The following is a 26,256-nucleotide window of genomic DNA, read 5'->3' as shown; positions in this document are numbered from 1 at the left end:
AGGGAAGGATGTGCAGAACTGCTTAGGATTCCTGGAGGGTCCTGGCTCAAAAAGCAAAACACTTGATGCAGCTGCAGTTGCTGCCATCTGGTGGCTGTTATCAAGTCTGACTAAATCAAAGACAAAGATTCTAGGTACTATGACACAATGGAACTTTCAGAATAACGGTTAATAAATCAGAGTATTTTTTAATTACTTGGTTTCCATCCCTATCATACTGAGCAGGGGAGGCTGACTGGAAATAACTAGCAATGTGCAAAGTCCCCAACACCTCCCTGTCTCCTGAGATGAAGTTTTTTCTGGCATTGTCAATCCTGTTTATCCTCCCTTCCTTTTGTTCTTTCCCTCATCAAAAATGAGTCCTGTAAGATCTCATTTGCTGTTCCAAAAATATATGAACATAAATGGAAAATATTTTCCAATTATATCTGAATTTGTCTAATCTTGAGGTACATTTTCATGCATCTTCCTTATTCAGTTATATTTAGAATTGTGTATATATTCAGGGGGCTTTCCTGGTGGCTCAGCCGTAAAAACTCTGCCTGCAATGCAGGAGTCCCAGGAGACACAGGTTTGATCCGTGGGTCAGGAAGAGTCCCTGGAGGAGAACATAGCAACACACTCCAGTATTTTTGCCTGGAGAATCCCATGACAGAGAAGCCTGGCAAGCTATAGTTCATAGGGTCACAAAGAGTTGGACACCACTGAAGCGATTTTTAGCACACATGCACACATATATATTCAACATCAAGACAAAGTTTTGTTTGATTAGTACCATATTAACCATGGCACATTTTGTACTCAAGCTTGTCTTTTTTTGTAATTTGAACAACATCTGGACTTTAGTTAATAACATTGTATCACATGTTAATTTCCTGTGTGTTTTTTTTTTTTTGACAACATAGTATTTCTTTATATTGTCAGAATTGGATTAGAAGTTTCAAGCCTCATTCAAATATTAAAAAAAAACTAAGATAACAAACTGTCTAATTTTTCAGCAATAATACTAGATAACAAAGTACATATAACTACATTGAAGTTTTGAGTGAATATGAAATGAATTCTATTCATATTGTCAAACAAGTAGAATCAAAATGTCATAACATTTTTAGCTAGGTAAAAATTCATAAGTTTTATAAAAAAATATGTATACAAAAGCTTTTCTACTACACTTGATAAAGACTTGAGAAAGAACATCAGAAAAAAGAAGAGACAGAAAAATTGGAAAACATAAACTAAATGAAATGGAAATATTGAATATGAAATAGAAAAAGTGAAACAAACTAGATAAAAGTAATATATCATCATATATTCTAGTTGTTTTAAAATATGGCTGCTCATTAGAAATGCATCTGGAGCTTTGGAGAAAAAAAGCAACACCTGGTCATTTGAATTTAAAAAAAAATTCCAATATAATTTTGATATGCATCTGGATTTAAAAAGTGACACACATTTTCATCCTTCCAGTCAGTCTATGTCTTTTGGTTGGTTCATTTAATCCATTTACATTTAGGACAATTGTCATAATGTATAATGCTATTACCATTTTCTTAATTGTTTTGGGTTTATTTCTGAAGGTAGGTCTTTTCCTTCTCTTGTGTTTCCTGCCTAGAAAAGTTCCTTTAGCATTTGTTGTAAAGCTGGTTTGGTGGTGCTGAATTCTCTTAATTTTTGCTTATCTGAAAGTTTTTGATTTCTTCATCAAATCTAAATGACAGACTTGCTGGGTGGAGTATTCTTGGTTGTAGGCTCTTCCCTTTTATCACTTTAAATATATCATGCTATTCTCTTCTGGCTTGTAGAGTTTCTGCTGAGAAATTAGAATTTCTCAATAAACTTACAGGGGTTCCCTTGTATGTGATTTGTCTTTTTTCCCCTGTTGTTTTTAATATCTTACTTTTATCTTTGATTTTTGTTAGTTTGATTACTATGTGTCTCAGTGTGTTCCTCCTTGGGTTTATCCTGCCTGGGAATCTTTGCACTTCCTTTTCCATGTTAGGGAAGTTTTCAGCTATTACCACTTCAAATATTTTCTCAGGTCCTTTTTCTCTCTTCTCCTTCTGGGACCCCTATAATGGAAATACTGGTGATTTTAATGTTGCACCAAATATTTCATAGGCTGTCTTCATTTTTTTTTTTCTTTCATTCATTTTTCTATAGTCTTTTCTGCAGCAGTGATTTCCACCATTCTGTACTCCAGGTCACTTATCCATTCTTATACATCAGTTATTCTGCAATTTAGTTCTTTTAGTGTATTGTTCATCTCTGTTTGCTTGTTTTTTAGTTCTCTTAGGTCTTTGATAAACATTTCTTACATCTTCTCCATTCGTTTCTGAGATTCTGGATCATCTTCACTATCATTATTCTGAATTCTTTTTCTGGAAGGTTGTTAATCTCCACTTCATTTAGTTGTTTTTCTAGGCTTTTATGTTGTCCCTTCATCTGGGGCATAACTCTCTGCTTTTTCATCCTGATTAATTTTCTGTAGTGTGGTTTTCACTCTAGCCACTGTGGTTCTTCTTGCTTCTTCTGTCTGCCTTCTGGTGGATGAGGCTAAGTGGTTTGTGTAAGCTTCCTGATGGGAGGGACTGGATGGGAAAAATTGAGTCTAGCTCTGATGGGCAGGGCCTTACTTAATAAAGCTTTAATCCAATTATCTGCTGATGGTGGGGTTGCCCTCCCTCCCTGCTAGTAGTTTGGCATGGGGTCTATGGGATCTATTGTAGGGTTAATGGTGACCTCCAAGAGGACATAAACCAAGGGGCAGCTTCCAGGATTGCTGCTTCCTGTGCCCCCATCCCCGCAGTGAGCCACTGCTGACACATACCTCCACAGAAGACCCTCCAACACTAGCAGGTAGGTCTGTTTCAGTCTCCTGTGGGGGTCACTGCTCCTTCACCTTGGGTCTCGGTGCACACAAGATTTTGTGCCCTCCAAGAGTGGAGTCTCTTTTTCCCCTAGTCCTGTGAAAGTCCTGTAATCATATCCCACTGGCCTTCAAGGTCAGATTACCTGAGGATTCCCAGTCCATTTGCTGGATCCCCAGTCTGGGAAGCCTGATGTGGGGCTCAGAACCTTCACAACACTTCACAACAACTATTAGCATTTTTCTAATAATTAGGAGTGATGAGTATCTTTTCATGTGCCTATTGGTCTTTGGCATTATTGGTGTCCAATTTGTGGGTCACCCACCCGGTGGGTATGGGACTTGACTTTATCATGATTGTGTCACTATACCATCTTGATGTGGCTTCTTCTTTGTCTTTGGACTTAGGGTATCCTTTTTTGAGGGTTTCACTGTCCTCCTGTCGATGGTTGTTCAACAGCTAGCTGTGATTTTTGTGCTCTTGCAGGAGGAGATGAGTGCACATCGTTCTGCTCCACCATCTTTAATTGGGCAAGCTTGTCTTAACATCATTAAAAGATGGATTTTTTTCTCCTTTTTTATTATTTCACTGTTTATGCTGAGTAATATTCCTAATATTGCATTGTATATATGTACCAAATCATCCATTCATCTGTCAATGGACATTTAGATTGCTTCCACCCCTTGGCTATTGTAAATAGTGCTGCTATGAACATAGTGTATGTGTATCTTCTAAAGTAAGAGTTTTCTGCAGATATATGCTCAGGGGAGAGATTGTTGGATCATATGGTAGCTCTATTTTTAGTTTCTTGTGGAACCTCAGTACTGTTTTGCATAAAGACTGCACCATTTACATTCCCACCAACAGTGTAGGAGGGTTCCCTTTTCTCCAAACCATTTTTAGCATTTGTTATTTGTAGACTTTTTAATGACGGCCATTCTGCTCATTATGAAGTGGTACCTCATTATACTTTTGATTAGCATTTTTCTAATAATTAGGAGTGATGAGTATCTTTTCATGTGACTATTGGTCTACTATGTCTTCTTTGGGGAAATGTCTATTTAGGTCATCTGCCCATTTAAAAAAAATTATTTATTTATTTATTTTCTGTTGCTGTTATTGAGTTGTATGAACTGTTTGTATATTTTGGAAATCAAGCTGAAAGAGTCACTTTAACAGTTTTTGTAGGTTCAATTTAGTGGTGATGAACGTCTTTAACTTTTGCTGGTCTATAAATCCCTTAATCTCTCCTTCAATTCTATAAAATAACCTTGCCAGGCAGACTATTCTTGCTTGGAATTCTTTTTCTTTCAGGTCTCTGAATATATCATTCCCTTCTGTCCTGCAAAGTTTCTCTGAAAAAAATCTTGGAAATCTTATGAGGGCACCCTTGTATGTAACGAGTTGCTTGTTTCTTGCTACTTTTAAGATCCTATCTTTATCTTTAGTTTTTGACGTTTTAATTATAATGTGTTTGGTATGAATTTCTTTGCATTTAACTTTCTTGGAACTCTGTGCTTCCAGCACCTGGATGTCTGTTTCCTTTTCCTGATTCAGGAAATTTTCAGCCATTATTTCTTTAAAGAGTTTTATTTCCTGTTCTCTTATGCTTTTCTGTCTGGGACCTCTAGTATGTGTGTTATCCTGCTTGATGTTCTTCATAGGTACCTAAAATTATCTTCACTTAAAAAAAATCATTATTTCCTTTTTATTGGTTATGTAATTTTTAAATTTAAAGTTATTTTTAATTGGAGGATAATTGCTTTATAATATTGTGTTGGTTTCTGTCATATATCAACATGAATCAGCCATAGGTATATGTATGTCTCCTCCCTCTTGCGCCTCCCTTCCACCTCCCACTTTCCACCTTCCATCCCAACCCACCCTTCTAGATTGTCACAGAGCACCAGATTTGAGCTCCCTGCATCATACAGCAAATTTCCACTGGTTATCTAATTTTACATATGGTAATGTATATGTTTCAATGCTACTCTCTCAACTCATCCCACCCTCTCCTTCCACCGTTGTTTCCACAAGTTTGTTCTCTTTGTCTGCATCTTCACTGTTACCCTGAAAATAGGTATCGTCACTTTTCAAAATTAAAATTCTTTTTAAAAATGATTTTTGTTTGTCTTTTGCTGCTCCTTTGGATGATATTTTTCTGCCCTTGCATTCCAGGTGATGAAATAAAATTTATATTTAAAGGCAGGGCAAGGAAAATTAAACATAAAATTCTCTGTGCCTATTGGCCTCCTCCCACCCTCGCTAGTATGTGGTGTGCATCTGTATTGCACACTAACCAGAGTTTCTCAAAGATAGGAATGCCTGATTCATCATAAATATCACTCTTCTGATGCAGTAATATAAGTCCCTAAAAGAACGGTGTTCCTTCCCAGTGCTGTAGGGATTATCGTGACTTGACGTTTGCCTTGCACATTCTTACCTGGACTATGTAGCTTTGGTGAACTTTATGTAAATATCACTATTTCATATGTTGTACAATCCTTTGTCTTGAAAATGTACATGATTGTGCTTTCAACTTGGAACAGGTGGAACAGTTGTCAGAGATTTCTAAGCATCTATTTCTTAGATTATAATCTTTAGTTTGGCTCAAATAAGACTCCCTTTTTTCTTCTTAACTTGACTGTTATTTGAATTTTTATCTACACAAGTCACCGATCTGATTTTCTTCCTATACAGGGTGTCACTGAATCACTCCAGTGTGTTTCCCAGTTAAGCTACTGTATTCTTCAGTTCTGTGACTATAATTTGGTACTTACAGTTTTTGTCTCTTTGCTGAAGTTCTCCCTGTGTTCATCCTATCTTTTCCTGAGTTCTGTTAGTATCTTTATGACTGTTACTTTGAAATCTTTATCAGATAGATTACTTATTTCTGTTCACTAAGGTCTTGTTTCCGAGGTTTTATCTTGTTCTTTAATTTGGAACATATTCTTCTGTTTCCTTGTTTTGACTGACTCTCTGTGTTTGTTTCTATGTATCGGTGAAGCATCTACCTCCTCTAGTCTTAACAGCATTGCTTTGTGTAGGAGATGACCAGTGGGGTCTAGAAGTGCCATCCCCCCCGGCCAAAAGAGACAAGGGGTGTCACTTGCGTGGACTGTCTGTCATAACCATCTGTGGTGGGTCTCTGAAACTATAGTGTAGGAGTTGGGGAGGGGCAAGGAGCTTTCCTGACTGGCTGTGGCAGTGCCATGACTGCAAAGGACAGTGTTTGAGGTTTGTTCCCACCCCTGAAGTGCCTTTCTTACTGTTTCCTTCTTTGGTTATTTTTAATAACCTTCTAGTTGGTCTACAGATAGATTTTGCTCTCATGGAACCATCTCTCTCCTCTTAATTGCTTATCATCATGTATTTATTAAGCTTTGGGATTCACTTCAGTTGAAATTTCCCACACATTTTTTTCCACATAGAGTCAGTTCACTTGAAGAGAGCTGTGGAGCCCTCTGTTATCATGGTACACCTTTCATTCTAGGTTAAACCTGTGTTCATCTGTTCTCGAACAGGAGCAGGAACAGTGGCCCAGTTTGCTCAGAATTCTACTCTTGCTTGAGGAGCAGGTTTCTGAGAGGTCAGTTCAGTTCAGTTCAGTCGCTCAATCGTGTTCGACTCTTTGCGACCCCATGAATTGCAGCACGCCAGGCCTCCCTGTCCATCACCAACTCCTGGAGTTCACTCAGACTCACGTCCATCAAGTCCGTGAAGCCATCCAGCCATCTCATACTCTGTTGTCCCCTTCTCCTCCTGCCCCCAATCCCTCCCAGCATCAGAGTCTTTTCCAATGAGTCAACTCTTCGCATGAGGTGTCCAAAGTACTGGAGCTTCAGCTTTAGCATCATTCCTTCCAAAGAAATCCCAAAGTTGATCTCCTTCAGAATGGACTGGCTGGATCTCCTTGCAGTCCAAGGGACTCTTAAGAGTCTTCTCCAACACCACAGTTCAAACGCATCAATTCTTTGGTGCTCAGCCTTCTTCACAGTCCAACTCTCACATTCATACATGACCACTAGAAAAACCATAGCCTTGATTAGACGGACCTTAGAGGTCAGTAGCCTATAGTATTCTGAGCATAGAATTCTGTCCTTTTAGAGAACTGGAGCTGCTACATTGGAGCCTCATACTCCTGGCCTGGCATGCTCTGAGTAGAGCTTTTGCCTTATGAATGGGGGCTGGGTAGATATAACCAGACATTTTAGCTACTCTTGTTTTGAAAAGATCTTCTTCAATGCAGAGCTGGAGGGGACATGTTTGCAGCAACTACAATCAAGAGGACATGACTGGGACCTTTGATCCCAGGACCTTTGACTGGGATCCAGGAACAGAGGGATCTCTATGTTCCTGCCTGCACCTGCATGAGTGCACTTCTACCTCTGCTGGGATAAGAAACAGCAGGGAGGGTGAAGGTCCTGGCTCAAATGTCATACTCTTGCTATTCTTCCTGAGATTTAGGTTTTGCTGCATAAGTATTTTTAGTTTGTTGTTTCCTTATTCCCAGATATTTCCCTGGTAGACCCTCAAGTTGAACATATATTTATTATAAGATCTCAGGATCTTAAGCCTCAAAATTTTTCAAGGATAAAGAAAAAATCTAGGCAAACATATATCAAAACCTACAACAGCTTTATTCATAATATCTAAGAACTGAACTCGCATCAACTGCCCATTTACTTAAGAGTGTATATACAAATTTTCATATATGTGTACAATGGAAAATGGAAAACTACCCAGCAATAGAAAGAATAAGTTACTTATACATGACAAAATAAATAAATCTCAAAATCATTCTACTCGGTGAAGAAGCCTGAGAAAAAGAACACATGCTGTATGATTCTGGTATGTATCATTCAGATCATTGGTTATCTGGAGATGGGTTTAGAGGGAGGAGTGGACTGCAGGCAGGCATAATCATCTTTTGGAAAAGATGGTAATATTCTCTATTTTGATGTGGTGGCATTTTCATCAATGCCAAAACTCATGAAATTGTGCACTTTGAATGCATAATGCTTATTTCACACCAATTATTTCTCAATAAAGTGCTTCAAAAAATAATGATTAAGTCTTTTTTCAGACCCAAGTATTAGCATTGTAAAGGAAAGACTCAGAAATACTTTTTTTTAAAAAGAAGTTTTTATTTCACCTGTAAAATAGAAAGTTATGCACAAAACTGGAAAGTTTATTATCACTATGTGATAATTATATATTTATTATTTGTAACAATAAATAATACCATTTATTATTATTAATTCACAATTTATTTAGATAACTCATATAAAAATCTGAATATTAAAAGTAGGCTGGAGGCGGTCCTAAGATGGTGGAGGAATAGGATGGGGACACCACTTTCTCCCCCAAAAATTCATCAAAAGAACATTTGAATGTTGAATAAATTCCACAAAACAACTTCTGAATGCTGGCAGAGGACATCAGACACCCAGAAAAGCAGCCCATTGCTTTTGAAAGGAGGTAGGAAAAAAGTGTAAAAGATAAAAAGAGAGATAAAAGAGGTAGGGACAGAGCTCCATCCTGGGAAGGGAGTCTTAAAAAAGAGAGAAGTTTCCAAACACCAGGAAGCATTCTCACTGACAAGTCTGTGGCGAGCCTTGGAAACTCAGAGGGCAACATAACCAGGAGGAAAAATAAATAAATAATTAAACCCCACAGATTATGTGCCCAATGGTAACTCCCAGATGAGTTGCAGCGCAGAAGCCCACATCTGCCACTAGCAAGCGGGGGCTGGGCAGGGAGGCATGGGCTACATTGCTTAGAGTAAGGACCCAGCCTGAATGCCCCGAGGACAATCCGAGGGAACTAACTTGAGATAGCAAACCAGACTGTGGGATAGCTATCCAGGGAAAGCCCTAACCTAAGACACCGTCAGGCCCTCTCACAGAACAAAGGACTGAGCAGAGCTAGCTGGCTGCGGACCGGCCCATCCCCCCACTGGAGACAGGCAGGTGAGGGCAGCCAGAGCCGGAAGGGGACAATCGCAGCCCCAGAGAGGCATCATCTACCAAACTGCAAGCAGGCTTCATTGCTAACCAACACTTCTTGGGATTCTGGATGGTTGACATCTGCCTGAGAAGGTGTGCTGGTTGTACACCCAGAAAACTGAGCAGCAGGGACGGGGCAGGCGACAAGTCACAGTGACCTCACTCGCCAAATACCTCATCACCTGAGCTGGTCGGTCTTGGGAAGGGCACAAAACGCAGGCCTGTAAGAACTAACCGGGTGCCTGAACCTGAGCGGCTTAAACCTGGGAAGTGCATGCAACCCCGGGCCGGCCTCAGACAGTTCCCGGCAGAGCAACCTAGAGCCTAATCAGTGTAGACAGGGAAAGCACACACGCCATGAGGGGGGGCAGGCCCAGTGTGGCCGAAACACTGCGAACACATGCCAGTGCTATTTGTTTGCAGTGTCCCTCCCTCCCCACAGCGTGACTGAGCAAGTGAGCCTATAAAAGTGTCCACCACCGCCCCCTTGTGTCAGGGTGGAAATTTGACACTGAAGAGACTGGCAAACACAAGAAGCTAAAACAAACAGAGGGAACCACCTTGGAAGTGACAGATGGAGAAGCCCTGAGGCTACTGTAAGAATAAGACTGAAAACCAGAGGCAGGAGGCGTAAGTCCAAATCCTGAGAACACCAGAGAACTCCTGACTCCAGGGAACATTCATCAATAGGAGCTCATCAAAAGCCTCCATACCTACACTAAAACCAAGCACCACTCAAGGGCCAACAAGTTCCAGAGCAAGACATACCATGCAAATTCTCCAGCAACACAAGAACATAGCCCTGAGCTTCAATATACAGCCTGCCCAAAGTCACTCCAAACCCACTGACATCTCATAACTCAGTACTGGACACTTCATTGCACTCCAGAATGAAGAAATCCAGCTCAACCCATCAGAACACTGACGCAAGCTTCCCTAACCAGGAAACCTTGACAAGCCACCTGTACAACCCTACCCACAGTGAGGAAACTCCACAATAAAGAGAACTCCACAAACTTCCAGAATACGGAAAGGCCACTCCAAACACAGCAATATAAACAAGATGAAAAGGCAGAGAAATACCCAGCAGGTAAGGGAACAGGATAAATGCCCACCAGACCAAACTAAGTGCAGGTGGCTGCGAGCCGGCTCACCAAGCACAGCCGAGAGGAGCTACCCCACGTCCGAGGTCAGGGGCAGTGGCCTAGAGAGCCAGGCTGCGATGGCACAGGAACGGCTGAGAGGAGCTACCCTGCATCCGAGGTCAGTGGCGGCGGCTGGGAGGAGCTACCCCGCGTCTGAGGTCAGGGGAGGCGGCCAGGAGGAGACATCCCGCGTCCGAGGTCAGTGGTGGCCAGGAGGAGACACGCCACATCTGAGATCGGGGCGGCCAGGAGAAGCCACCTCACGCCCGAGGCCATGGGTGGTGACCTTGAGGAGCCAACCCCAGCCAGAGGACAGGGCCGGCAGATGGGAGGAGCAACCCAAGGAGTGTTGGCTGCGCAGGCACAGGAGGGCCAAGAGGAGCTATCCCACGTTGAAGGTCAGGAACAGTGGCGGTAAGGAGATACCCCTCCTCCAAGGTAAGGAACAGTGGCTGTGTTTTGCTGGAGCAGCCGTGAAGACACCCCACGCCAAGGTAAGAGAAACCCAAGTAAGATGGTAAGTGTTGCAAGAGGGCATCAGAGGGCAGACACACTGAAACCATACTCACAGAAAACTAGTCAATCTAATCACACTAGGACCACAGCCTTGTCTAACTCAATGAAACCAAGCCATGCCTGCGGGGCAACCTAAGACGGGCGGGTCATGGTGGAGAGGCCTGACAGAATGTGGTCCACTGGAGAGGGAATGGCAAGCCACTTCAGTATTCTTGCCTTGAGAACCCCATGAACAGTAGGAAAAGGCAAATATATATAGAAGCAAGATCATGCTGTAAAGAGCAATATTGCATAGGAACCTGGAATGTCAGGTCCATGAATCAAGGCAAAGGAAGTGGTCAAAGGCAAGGAAGTGGTCAAACAAGAGATGGCAAGGGTGAACATCGACATTCTAGGAATCAGAGAACTAAAATGGACTGGAATGGGTGAATTTAACTCAGATGACCATTATGTCTACCCCTGCAGGCAGGAATCCCTCAGAAGAAATGGAGTAGCCATCATGGTCAACAAAAGAGTCTGAAATGCAGTACTTGGATGCAATGTCAAAAACGACAGAATGATCTCTGTTCATCTCCAAGGCAAACCATTCAATATCACAGTTATCCAAGTCTATGCCCCAACCAGTAACACTGAAGAAACTGAAGTTGAACGGTTTTATGAAGACCTACAAGATCTTTTAGAACTAACACCCCAAAAAGATGTCTTTTTCATTATAGGGGACTGGAATGCAAAAGTAGAAAGTCAAGAAACACCTGGAGTAACAGGCAAATATGGCCTTGGAATATGGAATGAAGCAGGGCAAAGACTAACAGAGTTTTGCCAAGAAAATGCACTGGTCATAGCAAACACCCTCTTCCAATAACACGAGAAGACTCTACACATGGACATCACCGGATGATCAAACCAAAATCAGATTGATTATATTCTTTGCAGCCAAAGATGGAGAAGCTCTATACAGTCAACAAAAAGAAGACCAGGAGCTGACTGCGGCTCAGATTGTGAACTCCTTATTGCAAAATTCAGACTTAAACTGAAGAAAGTAGGGAAAACCAATAGACCATTCAGGTATGACCTAAATCAAATCCATTATGATTATACAGTGGAAGTGAGAAATAGATTTAAGGGTCTAGATCTGATAGAGAGAGTGCTTGATGAACTATGGAATGAGGTGCGTGACATTGTACAGGAGACAGGAATCAAGACCATCCCCATGGAAAAGAAATGCAAAAAAGCAAAATGGCTGTCTGACGAGACCTTACAAATAGCTGTGAAAAGAAGAAAGGTGAAAAGCAAAGGAGAAAAGGAAAGGTATAAGCATCTGAATGCAGAGTTCCAAAGAATAGCAAGAAGAGATAAGAAAGCCTTCTTCAACGATCAATGCAAAAAAATAGAGGCAAACAACAGAATGGGGAAGACTAGAGATCTCTTCAAGAAAATTAGATATACCAAGGGAACATTTCATGCCAAGATGGGCTCGATAAAGGACAGAAATGGTCTGGACCTAATAGAAACAGAAGATATTAAGATGAGGTGGCAAGAATATATGGAAGAACTGTACAAAAAGATCTTCACGACCCAGATAATCATGATGATGTGATCACTAATCTAGAGCCAGACATCTTGGAATGTGAAGTCAAGTGGACCTTAGAAAGCATCACTACGAACAAAGCTAGTGGAGGTGATGGAATTCCAGTTGAGCTGTTTCAAATCCTGAAAGATGATGCTGTCACAGTGCTGCACTCAATATGCCAGCAAGTTTGGAAAAGTCCGCAGTGGCCACAGGACTGGAAAAGGTCGGTTTTCACTCCAACTCCAAAGAAAGGCAATGTCAAAGAATGCTCAAACTAGCGCACAATTGCACTCATCTCACATGCTAGTAAAGTAATGCTCAAAATTCTCCAAGCCAGGCTTCAGCAATACATGAACCGTGAAATCCCTGATGTTCAAGCTGGTTAGAAAAGGCAGAGGAACCAGATCATCTTGCCAACATCCGCTGGATCATGGAAAAAGCAAGAGAGTTCCAGAAAAACATCTATTTTTGCTTTATTGACTATGCCAAAGCCTTTGACTGTGTGGATCACAATAAACTGTGGACAATTCTGAAAGAGATGGAAATACCAGACCACCTAACCTGCCTCTTGAGAAATCTGTATGCAGGTCAGGAAGCAACAGTTAGAACTGGACATGGAACAACAGACTGGTTCCAAATAGGAAAAGGAGTATGTCAAGGCTGTATATTGTCACCCTGCTTATCTAACTTCTATGCAGAGTACATCATGAGAAACGCTTGGCTGGAAGAAACACAAGCTGGAATCAAGATGCTGGGAGAAATATCAATAACCTCAGATATGCAGATGACACCACCCTTATGGCAGAAAGTGAAGAGGAACTAAAAAGCCTCTTGATGAAAGTGAAAGAGGAGAGTGAAAAAGTTGGCTTAAAGCTCAACATTCAGAAAACGAAGTCATGGCATCTGGTCCCATCACTTCATGGGAAATAGATGGGGAAACAGTAGAAGCAGTGTCAGATTTTTTTTGGGGAGGCTCCAAAATCACTGCAGATGGTGACTGCAGCCATGAAATTGAAAGAGTCAGACACGACTGTGCGACTGAACTGAACTGAACTGAACTGAACTATCCTATCTTCTGCCTCTGTTATTCTACTCTTGATTCCCTGCAGAGTGTTTTTAATCTCATTTATTGCACTATTGATTATATATTGACTCTTTTTTTATTTCTTCTAGGTCTTTGTTAAACCTTTCTTGCATCTCTCAATCCTTGTCTCTAGGCTATTTATCTGTGATTCCATGTTGTTTTCAAGATTTTGGATCGTTTTCAGTATTATTATTCAGAATTCTTTATCAGGTAGATTCCCTATCTCTTCCTCTTTTGTTTGGTTTAGTTCAGTCAGTTCAGTCGCTCAGTCGTGTTCCACTCTTTGCGACCCCATGAATCACAGCATGCCAGGCCTCCCTGTCCATCAACAACTCCCGGAGTTCACTCACACTCACGTCCATTGAGTCCGTGATGCCATCCAGCCATCTCATCCTCTGTCGTCCCCTTCTCCTCCAGCCCCCAATCCCTCCCAGCATCAGAGTCTTTTCCAATGAGTCAACGCTTCGCATAAGGTGGCCAAAGTACTGGAGTTTCAGCTTTAGCATCATTCCTTCCAAAGAAATCCCAAAGTTGATCTCATTCAGAATGGACTGGTTGGATCTCCTTGCAGTCCAAGGGACCCTCAAGAGTCTTCTCCAACACCACAGTTCAAAAGCATCACTTCTTCGGTGCTCAGCCTTCTTCACAGTCCAACTCTCACATCCATACATGACCACAGGAAAAACCATAGCCTTGACTAGACGGACGTTAGTCGGCAAAGTAATGTCTCTGCTTTTGAATCTACTGTCTAGGTTGGTCATAACTTTTCTTTCAAGGAGTAAGCATCTTTTAATTTCATGGCTGCAGTCACCATCTGCAGTGATTTTGAAGGCCCCCAAAATAAGGTCTGACACTGTTTCCACTGCTTCCTCATCTATTTCCCATAAAGTGATGGGACCAGATGCCATGATCTTCATTTTCTGAATGTTGAGCTTTAAGCCAACTTTTTCACTCTCCTCTCACTTTCATCAAGAGGCTTTTTAGTTCCTCTTCACTTTCTGCCATAAGGGTGGTGTCATCTGCATAGCTGAGGTTATTGATATTTCTCCTGGCAACTTGATTCCAGCTTGTGTTTCTTCCAGCCCAGCGTTTCTCATGATGTACTCTGCATATAAGTTAAATAAGCAGGGTGACAATATACAGCCTTGACATACTCCTTTTCCTATTTGGAACCAGTCTGTTGTTCCATGTCCAGTTCTAACTGTTGCTTCCTGACCTGCATACAGATTTCTCAAGAGGCAGGTTAGGTGGTCTGGTATTCCCATCTCTTTCAGAATTTTCCACAGTTGATTGTGATCCACACAGTTAAAGGCTTTGGCATAGTCAATAAAGCAAAAATAGATGTTTTTCTGGAACTCTCTTGCTTTTTCCGTGATCCAGAGGATGTTGGCAATTTGATCTCTGGTTCCTCTCCCTTTTTGAAAACTAGCTTGAACATCAGGGAGTTCATGGTTCACGTTTTGCTGAAGCCTGGCTTGGAGAATTTTGAGCATTACTTTACTAGCATGTGAGATGAGTGCAATTGTGCGGTAGTTTGAGCGTTCTTTTGCATTGCCTTTCTTTGGGATTGGAATGAAAACCGACCTTTTCCAGTCCTGCGGCCACTGCTGAGTTTTCCAAACTTGCTGGCATATTGAGTGCAGGACTTTCACAGCATCATATTTCAGGATTTGAAACAGCTCAACTGGAATTCCATCACCTCCACTAGCTTTGTTCGTAGTGATGCTTTCTAAGGTCCACTTGACTTCACATTCCAAGATGTCTGGCTCTAGGTGAGTGATCACACCATCGTGATTATCTTGGTAGTGAAGATCTTTTTTGTACAGTTCTTCCGTGTATTCTTGCCACCTCTTCTTAATATCTTCTGCTTCTGTTAGGTCCATACCATTTTTGTCCTTTATCGAGCCCATCTTTGCATTAAATGTTCCCTTGGTATCTCTAATTTTCTTGAAGAGGTCTCTAGTCTTTCCCATTCTGTTGTTTGCCTCTATTTCTTTGCATTGATCGTTGAAGAAGGCTTTCTTATCTCTTCTTGCCATTCTTTGGAACTCTGCATTTAGATGCTTATATCTTTCCTTTTCTCCTTTGCTTTTTGCCTCTCTTCTTTTCACAGCTATTTGTAAGGTCTCGTCAGACAGCCATTTTGCTTCTTTGCATTTCTTTTCCATGGGGGTGGTCTTGATCCCTGTCTCCTGTACAATGTCATGAACTTCATTCCATAGTTCATCAGGCACTCTATCTATCAGATCTAGGCCCTTAAATCTATTTCTCGCTTCCACTGTATAATCATAGTGGATTTGATTTAGGTCATACCTGAATGGTCTATTTGTTTTCCTTACTTTCTTCAATTTGAGTCTGAATTTGGATAGGATAAATGAGGTAGAAGATAGAAAGGTAGAGGAAAAGAGAAAAACGAATTAAAAGAAGTGAGGACAATCTCAGAGACCTCCAGGATGGTGTTAAATGCCCCAACATTCAAATCATAGGAGTCCCAGAAGAAGAAGACAAAAAGAAATACCATGACAAAATACTTTAGGAGATAATATTTGAAAACTTCCCTAAAATGGGGAAGGAAATAATCACCCAAGTCCAAGAAACACAGAGAGTCCCAAACAGGATAAACCCTAGGTGAAACACCCCAGATACATATTTATCAAACTAACAAAGATCAAGCACAAAGAACAAATATGAAAAGCAGCAAAGGAAGAACAACAAATACCACACAAGGGGATTCCCATAAGGATAACAGCTGATCTTTCAATAGAAACTCTTCAGGCCAGGAGGGAATGGCAGGACATACTTAAAGTGATGAAAGAAAATAACCTAAAGCCCAGATTACTGCACCCAGCAAGGATCTCATTCAAATATGAGGGAGAAACCAAAAGCTTTACAGACAAGCAAAAGCTGAGAGAATTCAGCACCACTAAACCAGCTCTCCACCAAATGCTAAAGGATCTTGTCTAAACAGGAAACACAGAAAGGGTGTATAAACTTGAACCCAAAACAATAAAGTAAATAGCAATGGGATCCTACTTATCAATAATTACCTTAAACATAAATGGGTTGAATGCCCCAACCAAAAGGCAAAGACTGGCTGAATAGATACAAAAACCAGACTCTTATATATGTTGTCTACAAGAGACCCACCTCGAAACAAAGGACACATACAGACTGAAAGTGAAGGGCTGGAACAAAGATATTCCATGCAAATAGAGGCCAAAGAATGCACGAGCAGCAATACTGATATCAGATAAAATAGACTTTAAAACAAAGGCTGTGAAAAGAGACAAAGAAGGACACCACATAATGATCTAAGGATCAATCCAAGAAGAAGATATAACAATTATAAATATATATGTAACCAACATATGAGCACCACAATATGTAAGACAAATGCTAACAAGTATGAAAGGGGAAATTAACAATAACACAATAACAGTGGGAGACTTTAATATCCCACTCACACCTATGGATAGATCAACTAAACAGAAAATTAGCAAGGAAACACAAAACTTAAATGATACAATAGACCAGTTAGACGTAATTGATATCTATAGGACATTTCACACTGAAACAATGAATTTCACCTTTTTCTCAAGCGCACACGGAACCTTCTCCAGGATAGATCATATCCTGGGCCATAAATCTAGCCTTGGTAAATTCAAAAAAATTGAAATCATTTCAAGCATCTTTTCTGACCACAGTGCAGTAATATTAGATGTCAATTACAGGAGAAAAACTATTAAAAATTACAACATATGGAAGGTGAACAAACGCTGTTGAGTAACCAACAAATCACAGAAGAAATCAAAATATGCATAGAAATGAATGAAAATGAAAACACAACAATCCAAAACCTATGGGACACTGTAAAAGCAGTGCTAAGGGGAAGGTTCATAGCAATACAGGCTTTCTCAAGAAACAAGGAAAAAGTCTACTACAAAGCCACAGTCATCAAGAGAGTATGTTACTGGCACAAAGACAGAAATATAGATCAATGGAACAAAATAGAAAGCCCAGAGATAAATCCACACACCTGTGGACACCTTATTTTTGACAAAGGAGGCAAGAATATTCAATGGAGAGAAGACAGTCTTTTGAAAACTGGTCAACCACTTGTAAAAGAATGAAACTAGAACACTTTCTAACACCATACACAAAAATAAACTCAAAACGGATTAAAGATCTAACTGTAAGACCAGAAACTATCAAACTCCTAGAGGAGAACATAGGCAAAACATTCTCTGACATACATCACAGCAGGATCCTCTATGATTCACCTCTCAGAATATTGGAAATAAAAGCAAAAATAAACAAATGGGACCTAATTAAAATTAAAAGCTTCTGCACAACAAAGGACTATAAGCAAGGTGAAAAGACAGCATTCAGAATGGGAGAAAATAATAGCAATGAAGCAACTGACAAACAACTAATCTCAAAAATATACAAGCAACACCTGTAGCTCAATTCCAAAAAAATAAAAGACCCAATCAAAAAGTGGGCCAAAGAACTAAACAGACATTTCTCCAAAGAAGACAGATGGCTAACAAACACATGAAAAGATGCTCAACATCACTCATTATCAGAGAAATGCAAATCAAAACCACAATAAGGTACCATTTCATGCCAGTCAGAATGGCTGCTATCCAAAAGTCTACAAGCAATAAATGCTGGAGAGGGTGTGGAGAAAAGGGAACCCTCTTACCCTGTTGGTGGGAATGCAAACTAGTGCAGCCACTATGGAGAACAGTGTGGAGATTCCTTAAAAAACTGGAAATAGAACTGCCTTATGACTCAGCAATCCCACCTCTGGGCATACACACTGAGGAAACTAGAATTGAGAGACACGTGTACCCCAGTGTTCATCGCAGCCCTGTTTGTAATAGCCAAGACATGGAAGCAACCTAGATGTCCATCAGCAGACGAGTGGATAAGAAAGCTGTGGTACATATACACAATGGAGTATTACTCAGCCATTAAAAAGAATACATTTGAATCAGTTCTAAGGAGGTGGATGAAACTGGAGCCTACTATACAGAGTGAAGTAAGCCAGAAAGAAAAACACCAATACAGTATACTCACACATATATATGGAATTTAGAAAGATGGTAACAATAACCCTGTATGTGAGATAGCAAAAGAGACACAGATGTATAGAACTGTCTTTTGGACTCTGTGGGAGAGGGCAAGGGTGGGATGATTTGGGAGAATGGCATTGAAACACGTATATTATCATAAGTGAAATGAATCGCCAGTCCAGGTTCAATGCATGATACAGGATGCTCAGGGCTGGTGCACTGGAATGACCCAAAGGGATGGTATGGGGAAGGAGGAGGCAGGGGGGTTCAGGATGGGGAACACATGTATACCTATGGCAGATTCATGTCAATGTATGGGAAAACCACTACAATATTGTAAAGTAATTAGCCTCCAATTAAAATAAATTTATATTAAAAAAATAAAAATAGGCTGAAACTTTTGAACATAATTGCTGTTAGTGTAGTAGCAGATGAGTGAAGATTCAATACTGTCAGCATTATTTTTTAAATTAAGAAAATCTTACTAGTTATGACACTGCAATCAACTATAATTATAAATGTAATGGGACATCACAAGATGATTTTAAAGAAGTAAGACTGTTTAGACAAGTGTAGCCTTTAAGTTACTTAGTTCAGTTCAGTTCAGTTCATTCGCTCAGTCGTGTCCGACTTTGCGACCTCATGAACCACAGCACGCCAGGCCTCCCTGTTCAACGCCAACTCCTGGAGCCTACTCAAACTCATGTCCATCGAGTCGGTGATGCCATTCAACCATCTCATCCTCTGTCACTCCCTTCTCCTCCTGCCCTCAATCTTTCCCAGCATCAGGGTCTTTTCCAATGAGTTAGTTCTTAGCATCAGGTGGCCAAGTATTGGAGTTTCAGCTTCAACATTAGTCCTTCCGATGAACACCCAGGACTGATCTCCTTTAGGATGGACTGGTTGGATCTCCTTGCAATCCAAGGGACTCTTCAAGAGTCTTCTCCAACACCACAGTTCAAAAGCATCAATTTTTAGGTGCTCAGCTTTCTTTACAGTCCAACTCTCACATCCATACATGACTACCAGAAAAACCATAGCCTTGAGTAGAAAGACCTTTGTTGGCAAAGTAATGTCTCTGCTTTTTAATATGCTGTCTATGTTGGTCATAACTTTCCTCCCAAGGAGTAAGTGTCTTTTAATTTCATGGGTGCAATCACCATCTGCAGTGATTTGGAGTCTGGAAAAATAAAGTCTCTCACTGTTTCCACTGTTTCCCCATATTTGCCATGAAGTGATGGGACCAGATGCCATGATCTTAGTTTTCTGAATCTTAAATTAGGCATATATTAAATAGCATTCTTTCATGTGTAAAATAAAAAATCTTTCATGCAACACTTTGAGCCCTATGATGGAAAAAACCTTCAATGAAAGAAATTCCTAATTCTTTTCAGTTACTTCTCATCTAAATCCCAGGCACAGGGTCTTTGCCCATTAGACATTAGTAATTTTATATTAAACTGAGAAGAGTTTCTGCAAAGTCAAGACAGTTGACCTTGGAACACATAGGCAAAAGCAGAATTTGAAAGCTCAGTCTGAGTTCTGGAATAATTTTCTTAACTCTTAATGATTAAATATTATTAATTGCATTTTATTCCTTATTTTATGAGGCAGCATTTTCCCACTGAGAGATTCTTAAACATTGAAATGATTATCAACTTCCACCAGATCTCATTTTATTAACCATCCCAATATCCAGCTTAGTTTATCCATGGTTTTAAATATATTCCCTCTCTTCACTGTCTCATGTAAGACTGCTATCATTAAAACAATCATAACCTCTCATTTGGATAATCAGAGGCTTTTGTTATTATCTTCTTCCATGAATATTTGTCTACCCAAAGTTAAAATATTGGTTCCAGCTTGTGCTTCCTCCAGCCCAGCATTTCTCATGATGTACTCTGCATAAAAGTTAAATAAGCAGGGTGATATTATACAGACTTGACATGCTCGTGTCTGTTGTTCCATGCCCAGTTCTAACGGTTGCTTCCTGACTTGCATATAGGTTTCTCAAGAGGCAGGGCAGGTGGTATGGTATGCCCATCTCTTTCAGAATTTTCCACAATTTATTGTGATCCCCATAGTCAAAGGCTTTGGCATAGTCAATAAAACAGAAATATATGTTTTTCTGGAACTCTGTTGCTTTTTCCATGATCCAGCAGATATTGGCAATTTGATCTCTGGTTCCTCTGCCTTTTCTAAAACCAGCTTGAATATCTGGAAGTTCAGGGTTCACGTATTGCTAAAGCCTAGCTTGGAAAATTTTGAGCTTTACTTTACTAGCGTGTGAGATGACTGCAATTGTGCAGTAGTTTGAGCATTCTTTGGCATTGCCTTTCTTTGGAATTGGAATGAAAACTGACTGTTTCCAGTCCTGTGGCCACTGCTGAGTTTTCCAAATTTGCGGGCATATTGAGTGCAGCACTTTCCCAGCATCACCTTTCAGGATTAGAAATAGCTCAACTGGAATTCCATCACCTCCACTAGCTTTGTTTGTAGTGATGCTTTCTAAGGCTCACTTGACTTCACATTCCAGGATATCTGGCTCTAGGTGAGTGATCACACCATCATGATTATCTTGGTTGTGAAGATCTTTATTGTACAGTTCTTCTGTGTATTCTTGCCACCTCATCTTAATATCTTCTGCTTCTGTTAGGTCCAGACCATTTTTGTCCTTTGTCGAGCTCATCTTTGCATTAAATGTTCCCTTGGTATCTCTAATTTTCTTGAAGAGATCTCTAGTCTTTCCCATTCTGTTGTTTGCCTCTATTTCTTTGCATTGATCGCTGAAGAAGCCTTTCTTGTCTCTCCTTGCCATTCTTTAGAGCTCTGCATTCAGATGCTTATATCTTTCCTTTTCTCTTTTGCTTTTCGCTTCTCTTCTTTTCACAGCTATTTGTAAGGACTCCCCAGATAGGCATTTTGCTTTTTTGCATTTCTTTTCTATGGGGATGGTCTTGATCCCTGTCTCCTGTACAGGGTCACGAACTTCCATCCATAGTTCATCAGGCACTCTATCAGATCTAGTCCCTTAAACCTATTTCTCACTTCTACGGTATAATCATAATGCATTTGATTTAGGTCATACCTGAATGGTCTAGTGGTGTTTCCTACTTTCTTCAATTTAAGTCTGAATTTGGCAATAAGGGGTTCATGATCTGAGCCACAGTCACCTCCCAGTCTTGTTTTTGCTGACTGTATAGAGTTTCTCGATTTTTGGCTGCAAAGAATATAATCAATCTGATTTCGGTGTTGACCATCTGGTGATGTCCATGTGTAGAGTCTTCTCTTGTGTTGTTGGAAGAGGGTGTTTGCTATGACCAGTGCATTCTCTTGGCAAAGCTCTATTAGCCTTTGCCATGCTTCATTCCGTATTCCATCAATAACCTCAGATATGCAGATGACACCACCCTTATTGCAGAAAGTGAAGAGGAATTAAAAAGCCTCTTGATGAAAGCAAAGAGTAGAGTGAAAAAGTTGTCTTAAAGCTCAACATTCAGAAAACAAAGATCATGGCATCTGGTCCCATCACTTCATGGCAAATAAATGGGGAAACAGTGGAAACAGTGTCAGACTTTATTTTTGGGGGCTCCAAAATCACTGCAGATGGTGATTGCAGCCATGAAATTAAAAGACACTTACTCCTTGGAAGGAAAGTTATGACCAACCTAGATAGCATATTCAAAAGCAGAGACATTATTTTGCCAACAAAGGTCTAGTTAAGGCTATGGTTTATCCAGTGGTCATGTATGGATGTGAAAGTTGGACTGTGGAGACAGCTGAGCACTGATGAATTGATGCTTTTGAACTGTGGTGTTGGAGAAGACTCTTGAGAGTCCCTTGGACTGCAAGGAAATCCAACTGGTCCCTTCTAAAGGAGATCAGTCCTGGGTGTTCTTTGGAAGGACTGATGCTAAAGCTGAAACTCCAATACTTTGGCCACCTTATGAGAAGAGTTGACTCATTGGAAAGGTCTCTGATGCTGGGAGGGTTTGAGGGCAGGAGGAGAAGGGCATGGCAGAGGATGAGATGGCTGGATGGCATCACTGGTTCGATGGACATGAATTTGGGTAAACTCCCGGAGCTGGAGATGGACAGGGAGGCCTGGTGTGCTGCAATTCATGGGGTCACAAAGAGTCAGACACGACTTAGTGACTGAACTGAAGTGAACTGAAAGTTAAAATGCAATTTTTCTAAAATACCAATTTAAACACAATATATCTTTTTAAAAATCCAGAGTGCTTCTCTGCTGCTTGCAGAATAAAAGAAATCTTCCTTGTCTTGTTATATAGGTCTGTATGAGTTCCATGAATTTCCTTTTAAGTTTCTCTTACCCCCTCTCTTGTGCATTAAAATCAAGAACTAAATTTTAGGAAGTTTTGAAATTTTCCTTGATCATTTGGATCACTCATCTTTAACTACTGTACTCTATATGTATTTCTATATTTGCTTTTATTCACTGGGTTTCAGTTCAGTTCAGTTCAGTTGCTCAGTCGTGTCGGACTCTTTCTGACCCCATGATTCGCAGCACACCAGGCCTCCCTGTCCATCACCATCTCCCGGAGTTCACTCAGACTCACGTCCATCGAGTCCATGATGCCATCCAGCCATCTCATCCTGTGTCGTCCCGTTCTCCTCCTCCTCCCAATCCCTCCCAGCATCAGAGTCTTTTCCAGTGAGTCAACTCTTCACATGAGGTGTCCGAAGTACTGGAGCTTCAGCTTTAGCATCATTCCTTCCAAAGAAATCCCAGGGCTGATCTCCTTCAGAATGGACTGTTTAGATCTCCTTGCAGTCCAAGGGACCCTGAAGAGTCTTCTCCAACACCACAGTTCAAATGCATAAATTCTTTGGCGCTCAGCCTTCTTTGTGAAGGCTGTGGTCCAACTCTCACATCCATACATGACCACAGGAAAAACCATAGTCTTGACTAGACGGGCGTTAGTCGGCAAAGTAATGTCTCTGCTTTTGAATATACTATCTAGGTTGGTCATAACTTTTCTTCCAAGGAGTAAGTGTCTTTCAATTTCATGGCTGCAATCACCATCTTCAGTGATTTTGGAGCCCCCAAAAATAAAGTCTGACACTGTTTCTACTGTTTCCCCATCTATTTCCCATGAAGTGATGGGACCTGATGCCATGATCTTTGTTTTCTGAATGTTGAGCTTTAAGCCAACTTTTTCACTCTCCTCTTTCACTTTCATCAAGAGGCTTTTTAGCTCCTCCTCACTTTCTCCCATAAGGGTTGTGTCATCTGCATATCTGGGGTTATTGATATTTCTCCCAGCAATCTTGATTCCAGGTGTGTTTCTTCCAGTCCAGCATTTCTCATGATGTACTCTGCATAGAAGTTAAATAAGCAGGGTGACTATATACAGCCTTGATATACTCCTTTTCCTATTTGGAACTAGTCTGTTGTTCCATGTCCAGTTCTAACTGTTGCTTCCTGACCTGCATACAGATTTCTCAAGAAGCAGGTTAGGTAGTCTGGTATTCCCATCTCTTTCAGAATTGTCCACAGTTGATTGTGATCCACACAGTCAAAGGCTTTGGCATAGTCACAAAAGCAGAATAGATGTTTTTCTGGAACTTTCTTGATTTTTCCATGATCCAGCAGATGTTGGCAAGTTGATCTCTGGTTCCTCTGCCTTTTCGAAAACCAGCTTGAACATCAGGGAGTTCACCGTTCACGTATTGCTGAACATGTGGCATATCAGCTCTTTAGTCAGCTATTTCCTCTCAATTACTGTGACCTCAAGAAGAAGGGGATGACCGAGGATGAGATGGCTGGATGGCTTCACTGACTCAATGGACGCGAGTCTGAGTGAACTCCGGGAGTTTGTGATGGACAGGGAGGCCTGGTGTGCTGCGATTCATGGGGTCAGAAAGAGTCTGACACGACTGAGCGACTGAACTGAACTGAACAACTAGAGAAATTATTTATACCTAGGAATATTTTTAGGGCAAAGAGTACATCAAAATTCAATAAATATTGAATTGATAAAAGAATTCCCACTAAGGCACATATAACAAAATATTAAATTTACTCATGTTTATTTTCTTACAGTTTTCTTATAAAAAGGGAGGAAATCCAAAAGTAATTTATCAGATTAATAAATATTCAAATGATGGGGATATATAATTATTCAAGTCAGAGAAACCATGAAATAAATTCATTTAGCTTCTGGGCAATTAAGAGTTACTTACGTGTCTCCAGTAAATATGATATTTCGTTTGCTTATTACATTAGATTGTGCTACCTCTACCAAGTACATTTATATCCACCTAACAAATGTTACTAACGCAAGCATAATGAAGATGAAGCACAGAGAAAGTCATTCCATTCTTGAACAAAATAGGCAAACCATAGTGCAAATGTACTTTTCATCTGTAAGTACATGGAATTCTAATAAATGAAAACTTTATGATTAAATATTTCTAAGATCAATGGGTACAACTTTTTAACCAGTTGCTTCCCCAAGTTGTTATAATTCCCAAGACTTTCATTTACATCACTGTAAAAATAGAATTAAAGTATCTTTTCTCTAGGCTCTTTCTCAGAGCTTCTTTGACATCTTTGTTCCTCAGAGAGTAAATCAAAGGATTCAACATAGGAGTGACTAGGGTGTAACATAAGGAAGCTACTTTACTCAACTCAGGAAATGTATCAGGAGTGAGATACATAAAAAATACAGCACCATACAGTACACTCACGACTCCTAGGTGAGAGCTGCAAGTGGAGAAGACTTTCTTTCGCCCCTCAGTGGAGCGTATTTTTAGAACTGTGGATACAATATATATATACGACACAATAATGACAATTATGGTAGGCAAAATGATAATGCTGCATAAGAAAAAAGAAACCAACTTATGAATATAGAGATCAGAACAAGAAATCTTCTGAAGTGGACGGTCATCACAGTAAAAATGGTCAATGGTCCAAGAAGCACAAAAGGATAAAGTAAATGTCATGCTGGTTTGAAGAACTGAGCTGATACAGCCACAAAAATAGGAACCAGCCACCAACTGAACACAGAAACGTGTTGACATCTGGACAGAGTAGAGGAGTGGGTTGCAGATGGCAATGAAGCGGTCATAAGCCATGGCTGCCAGGAGAAACCCCTCGGTCACAATGAAGAGAGCAAAGAGAAAGAACTGGGTCACACAGCCTGCAAATGAGATGGACTTGCTCTCAGACCAGAAGTTGATCATAGCCTTGGGTGCAATAACAGATGAATAGAAGAGATCAATGAAGGAGAGGTTTCCTAGGAAGAAATACATTGGTGTGTTCAGCCGGGGGTCAGTCATAATAATGACCATCATGCCAATATTTCCTAGAAGGATCATGGCGTAGATAAGTAGAAATAGCAGGAAGAGGAGAATGTGGAGCTCTGTGCGGACCCTGAAGCCAACAAGAATGAAGTCAGTCACTTCTGAGTGGTTGCTTGTTCCCCTGTCACCCATGGCAGACACCTGCTGAGAGGCAGAAGGCAAAAGAAATGAAATTGTGACTTTGAGTCATCAATTCATCAGTACTCTCTTAAATGTAGCTATACATTATTTACTTATTAATGAGAAAAAGTATACAAAACAATTTTAACATCAATAAAATGCATGAATTTGGATTTGGATATTATTAAACTTCAGGAATTGTTATTCTATTAAGCAATGAAAGAAGTTATTTGGTTATTTTATTTAAATTATACATTGGCAAGGATTTCTGTAAGAAATTAGCGTAGTTTATTTTCTAAGATCACTCACATTCTGAATTTCTATTCTTACTATATTAATTGTTAAAAATTATTTTATCCAAATTAGGAGTATTACATCTTATCTAAAATAAGCATATTGCATGTAATCTCTATGGTGTTTATAGCCATTATGACAGCTGTCAGTATTTGTGTCATTACATGAGTATTAAAAATATTTGAAATATTTTTATTTTTTTTACCTCAATATATTTAGTTTCCATTGTTATTGGAACCATC

The 26,256-nt window shown here is 40.3% G+C and overlaps 1 protein-coding gene across 1 annotated transcript; it reads right to left on the bottom strand.

Moving 5' to 3' along the window:
- Positions 1 to 24,775: 24,775 nt before the first annotated feature.
- LOC138438298 (olfactory receptor 9K2-like) lies at positions 24,776 to 25,732 on the bottom strand. The gene has a single exon (XM_069586470.1). It carries the CDS (start codon positions 25,730 to 25,732, stop codon positions 24,776 to 24,778), a length of 957 nt encoding a protein of 318 aa, XP_069442571.1.
- Between the last annotated feature and the right edge of the window lie 524 nt (positions 25,733 to 26,256).

The sequence above is a fragment of the Ovis canadensis genome, chromosome 3 (genome assembly GCF_042477335.2).
Source record: "Ovis canadensis isolate MfBH-ARS-UI-01 breed Bighorn chromosome 3, ARS-UI_OviCan_v2, whole genome shotgun sequence".
Taxonomy (NCBI): Eukaryota; Metazoa; Chordata; class Mammalia; order Artiodactyla; family Bovidae; genus Ovis; species Ovis canadensis.
The sequence above is the reverse complement of the archived record's forward strand: the minus strand, read 5'-3'. Positions and strand labels throughout refer to the sequence as shown.

Bases quoted from the DNA above. Each gene is read 5' to 3' on its own strand.
- LOC138438298 (XM_069586470.1), bottom strand. From the start codon at position 25,732: ATGGGTGACAGGGGAACAAGCAACCACTCAGAAGTGACTGACTTCATT.